Genomic DNA, 5,466 nt, shown 5'->3' with positions numbered 1-5,466 from the left:
TCTCTCTCTCTCTCCCTCTCTCTCTTTCTCCCTATCTCTCTCCTCCCTCTCTCTTTGTCTGTCTGTCTGTCTGTCTCCCTGTCTGTCTGTCTGTCTGTCTGTCTGTCTGTCTGTCTGTCTGTCTGTCTGTCTCTCTCTCTCTCTCTTTCTCTCTATCTCCCTCTCTCTATCCAGCCGTTGCTCTCCCCCAGGTAGTGGTGTTTACATGAATAGTACTTAATAGAGTCAACTTCAATTTTTTTTCTTTTTCTACTCCTAAGATTCCACCCAATGTACGGTCTCAAGGGGGCTTACAGGGAATTGGTCAACATCGTGACCCGATCTCCCGCCATGCTCAGGCTCCTGCGTGAAAGTTTTGGCGCAAACATCGGTGACTGTGGACAACGCTGCCTCACTTTCTTACCACAAAGAACAAGTTCGGCTTATTCTGACACCAGTCTGATAGTGCTATCTGCTTATTACTCCACCGAGTTTACGACGATTCACCCTGTTCCTCTTATGTTTGTCATGAAGGAGACGGCACTAAGTAAGTTAGGATTTAAGTATCACCATATGCATTTAACAAATATGGTTTTAATTAGATTCTACCTCAGGTATGGGCAAACTACGGCCCCATGGGCAAGATTCGATTCCCGAATAATTTCAGTAAGGTCTGTTAATCTAACTACAACAATAATGAATCTGCTTTGGCCTGTGAGATATTCAGAATCGCTCTATCAGGCCCTATCTGATCTATCTATTGCCGAAGGAAATTGTATAGAAAAAATCGACTTATCTTTATCTTTTCGTGTTTGTTTTACTTATATGAACTCAAATTTTAATATGTTCTGTGGGGCTTTTTGTTTGTTGTTGTTGGGTTTTTTTTTACTTTTTGCCTAAAAAGCGAGGTGCTGCACTTAGTTAAACCGTTATCTCATCTGTTCATAAATAGTAATTCTGAGGGGGTTGAATTCACTCGGCCGTAATCTCAATATAAAATTTGTAAACTGTACCAAGGTGCAAATATCTCAGACTCTCCCCATCAGCGTGCTACTGTTGATTGTGTGTTGATTGGGGACTTTGCTGTTCTCTTTACTTACTTGCTCAGGTCCTACTGACTGCAATAAATATTCAATTTGGAGGCCCCCCTCTTTATAACGAATAAAAGTGTTTCAGAGTTGAACGCGGGTCCTTGTGCAAACATCATACAGGACTGGACTATCTGGCGCTCTTTGGGGTCAAAGGCCGTGACTTCCAGAAAGTTTTATTGTTTTGTGTTCTTACTGAACAGGTACATAAGTTTGCCTCTCCAAATTTCTAAGGAAAATACCTTTTTCTCTTTAATGAAAAAAGTCCCTATCAATTTAAATGTCAATACTTATAATATCACAGATGGAACAGCTTATAAATATCAAAATCTAAGAGTTTTGATCTTTTGGCGTTCATTTTTGGAAAGGTGGGATTAATAGTATATTAACTGTTTCTGGGTATTTGTTAACAAGGGCTCAAAAGAAAAATCAATAATTCCCTCTTTCAAAGCAGTGATCGAAAGCTTTCACACAGAAAGCAGGGCCATTGTTCGTTAAGTTGACTTTTTCTTCTGCTTTTAAAACATTATTTAAGGGGTGGGGTGGGGCGTTATACATTGCATAATTCGAGTGGATAACAGGGTTTGCTAGTTTGTTTGTTTATTTATTTTCTGTGGGTTTTTTGTGGTTTTTCTTGTGTGGATGGGGTTGGTGATTTTTAAAATATTTCCAACGGCCCTTTGTGCTTACAATCAGACGGGCCCTTCCTAAACGACTGTTTCTAGTAAATGCGTCAGGCTGAAAAAAAATACAAATCCTTAACCCCTGCAGTACTCTAGATGACTTCCTATAAAGGACACAATCTCATCACTCCTACCAGACAGTCTCCGCTACAGACTCCTCAATGTGCGCTATGCCGGCCAACAGTTCAAGTCTGTGCCTGAGCTACTCAACGCCTACAGAAAGCCCGGCCTACGCAAGATACGGAGACTTTTCCCTCAGAGCTCCCCTGGCGAAACCTCAACACTGGGCTCTATGAACCTCCGGGGTCGGAAATTCCCGCCTATAGCCCAGGAGGGACCTAAGGAATATGAACCTCAGGGAAAGCGCTACAGGTAGGCTGAAACAACATGTCTGTGATAGTTTGTGAACTCTTGAAAAAGTGACTGCGGTGGATGGGCCGTTCACACCGGTGTCTGTACTGTAAAGTTTTGGCACTTCGCCGTCAAAAGCAGATGACCCGAGTTGGATTTTGGTGTGGGGAAAAGTTTTATCGATTATCTTGGTCCTTATATTGGGTTGAATCCCAAATGATTTGAATTGTGTTCTTTGAGGGTGTATAAACACTTACATATAAAACGACGTCCATCCACAGTTTGGGGCAGTAGTCCCATGTCTAGTAGAAATTACAGGGGTCCTTCAAGTGCTTAACATAATATTGTTGATTTAAGTAGACGTAAGGGAGCAGCGGAATCAATGTGGAAGTTGCAGGTTTGTATCACATTCATTTGTTATAAGAATTTGCAGAAACACAGGCCATAACGATAAAAAAAAAGTATTTTACTCACTTTACCTTTTGCTTTTCATCCTCTGTTGCGTAACGGGTCGTAGGGAGATGCAGTTTTCATTGGTGGCCAGCTCTGCAGCTCTTTCAATTGGGATATTATGAATCCTTTTACATGTCAGTTAAAGTAACTTAAAATGTTGCGCTAGTCTATATAATGTTTCAATTATTACGCTCTCTTTATTCGTCGTTAAAGAGAGGGCTGTCAAGAGAGAATTCGCTAGTTTCATGTCTTGTACATGTCATGATGCCATTGAATTTATGATTGGTCTTCCTTCTTATCTTATTTCGGGCAGATTTTGATTCAGCCAATCCTCTGCTAAAATTCTTGAACAATTTCTCCGTGATGAATGCAAATGCACTTTTACCGAAAGCTAACAGAAAGGTCGAATAGCTAAACCTTTTCTTATTGGCCACCAGTTTTCATCTTCAGTAAAAGTATCGATCTGGGCTGTAGTTGTTAGTAGGATGGCCATGAATTTAAAAAATAATGTATATATATTATATTCCTCATTTTTAGTGAAGTGCTAATCTTCTCTTAACAGTCTGGACATGCCTTGTACTGTATGTTTTTTGTTTTTTACCTAAAGACCGACAAACAAGCTAAAAGAAAATAAAGGAAAATAACCAAGTTACAATTTCTCTACGTACAAAAGAAATAAAAGTTACATTTAATAATGATTTTTTTAAAAATATATTTGTTTGATTCTTAATTTCTCACTCCACGTAGTATCAAGAATCAGCACGTGCAGTATCTGGACTGGAGCTTTAACCTGAGGATCTCGACCAGTAGCGGTCCACAGGTGTGGGACGTCAAGTGGGCTGATCAGAGAGTGGCCTATGAGATCAGTCTGCAGGACGTGGGCGTCATCTACGCCGGAGCTAACCCTGCCTCCTTTTACGCACATCTGTCAGATAGTGCCTTCGGTTTGGGCGACCAGGTAAGACTTCGAAGGTGTCTTAAAACACACTTACTGATAAGATAAGATAAGATAAGATAAGAAAAGATGGGGGCGAAAGGGAGAGAGAGAGAGTGTGTGTGTGATCCAAAGTATCGATCCTTGAATATTAATTTGTTGCCCAAGTATGAATAGTCCCGTCAAAGTTATGACAAGGTTGACGCACATGAAGCTCCTTGGTCAAGCTATTACGTTGTCGTGAGCTGATAAGGGCATGGCAATCCTAAATGCCTTAAAGACACTGTGTAGCCACTGTAGGAAGGTGACTTAACGGCAGTAATGTCTTGGCTGTATACTGCTGAACCTGAGTGTTTCAAACTTGAATATATTATATATTTTTTCATAAAGGATAATAATGTGGAGTTGTAATATTCTTTCATCGACAACAAAAACTTGAAGTTAAATAAGTTATGTCTGGATTGATCACTAAAACATAAAAAAATAGTTTGTATGAAATTAAATAATAAAATCGTAGAATCAATTACATCTTATTATATTACAGATGATGTCTTGTCGCTTTTTATCTTATCTCCTCTTGTTTTCCATTTCCACAGAACCGCCGCCATAAGCCTATCAAAAAGAACCAACGGACGGCTCTTGTCATCGGGCTGACTTTGTCACTCCTGGGTAATGTCACTCTGCTCATCCTGCTGTTATTATCCGGTCAAAACTGCAGGTCAACAAAACTTCAGCAGGCCTCCTGCGTTTCTATATCCCCCACGTCAGAAACAACGACACAAACGAGCGGTCACTTCAGTGCTGCTTCCGTGTCTTTTTCAGACAAGTCATCATCACAGGACAGCGCAGGTCTACAGCATGACGACGTCTCATCGACCACAGCTTTACCTCTATCGGAGAGTGATTCAACAACTATGTTCACAACAGCGGGGACCGAGAGCTCTGCTGACGCTGAAACTCAAGCCAAACAGAAAGAGTTTGCGAACATAAACACGCCGGCCTTGAGCTCTTGCCAGACAACTCATCAAAATCAGGAGCTCTATGACAAAAGAAATTATAACAACATTTTCGCAGACTTGACTCCTGAGGAGATAACTAGTGTGTATGGCTACTTGAAAAGACAAGCCGATCTGAAGGTATGATAAGAGTAAAGAATATGTTCTAGCACTATATTATTATTATCTTTATATAATTTAATCATTGATTGCCTTTGGTGAGAAAAAGTCAGAATTTGTCTGATACGTTTTTATCGTAAATTGTTACGGATTGCTTTATAAAATCGTTAGAGGAAAACTGAAATTGAAATGTCATGAAAAAGGCTGAAAGTTGGGCTACACATGTACAAGTTTTTCTTTCAATGACATAACAAAGCCAAGGACACGTTGCGATACACTATACCATCAATTTAAAAAGCAAACTGTGGAAAAAAAATCTACAGCAGCTGATGAACTGGACATTCGAGAAATTTTAGTCTCAAAATAATATAGCTAGCAATTTGCTTTTTGTAATTAAAAAAAGGGGGGAAGGGAATTCCCTGAAGATTCTATTTCTTGTTCTAAATCAACAACAAAATGGAGGAGCCTACTTTATCCTTTTACAAATGATCTTTCTATCAGAGAATGCGTGAGAAAAGTGAAGAAGGGAAGAGGGGATCTGAACAAAACCCACACAAAAGTTCCAATGAAACAGTTTCCTTAGTTCCATCTGCAAGCTGTTGCGTTTTCAATCTTTTCCCCCCAGTTTTCCATTTGTCTTTCTTTGTTTGTTTGGGGTTTTTTTTGGTTTTTTACAGAGTTGACATGTACATATGATTATATAAAATGTTTCTGTAACTCCCATGTGACCTCATTGAAGGAGAGTTTCCTTCTCTCAATTTACTAATTCGCCTATCTATCTATCTATCTATCTATCTATCTATCTATCTATCTATCTATCTATCTATCTATCTATCTATCTATCTATCTATCTATCTATCTAT

The 5,466-nt window shown here is 39.5% G+C and overlaps 1 protein-coding gene across 1 annotated transcript in view; it reads left to right on the top strand.

The window, feature by feature from the left end:
- LOC101850642 (putative amine oxidase [copper-containing]) overlaps positions 1-5,466 on the top strand; it is a gene marked incomplete in the record, with an annotated part of 30,703 nt that overhangs the window by 17,051 nt on the left and 8,186 nt on the right. Inside the window, 3 exon segments of the mRNA XM_013081446.2 lie at positions 261-526; positions 1,888-2,122; positions 3,302-3,512. Of these exon segments, the coding sequence (XP_012936900.1) occupies positions 261-526; positions 1,888-2,122; positions 3,302-3,512 (712 nt within the window).

The sequence above is a fragment of the Aplysia californica genome, unplaced genomic scaffold (assembly GCF_000002075.1).
Source record: "Aplysia californica isolate F4 #8 unplaced genomic scaffold, AplCal3.0 scaffold00130, whole genome shotgun sequence".
Classification (NCBI taxonomy): Eukaryota; Metazoa; Mollusca; class Gastropoda; order Aplysiida; family Aplysiidae; genus Aplysia; species Aplysia californica.
Note: the sequence above shows the minus strand (reverse complement) of the source record. Positions and strands in the feature narration are given on the sequence as shown.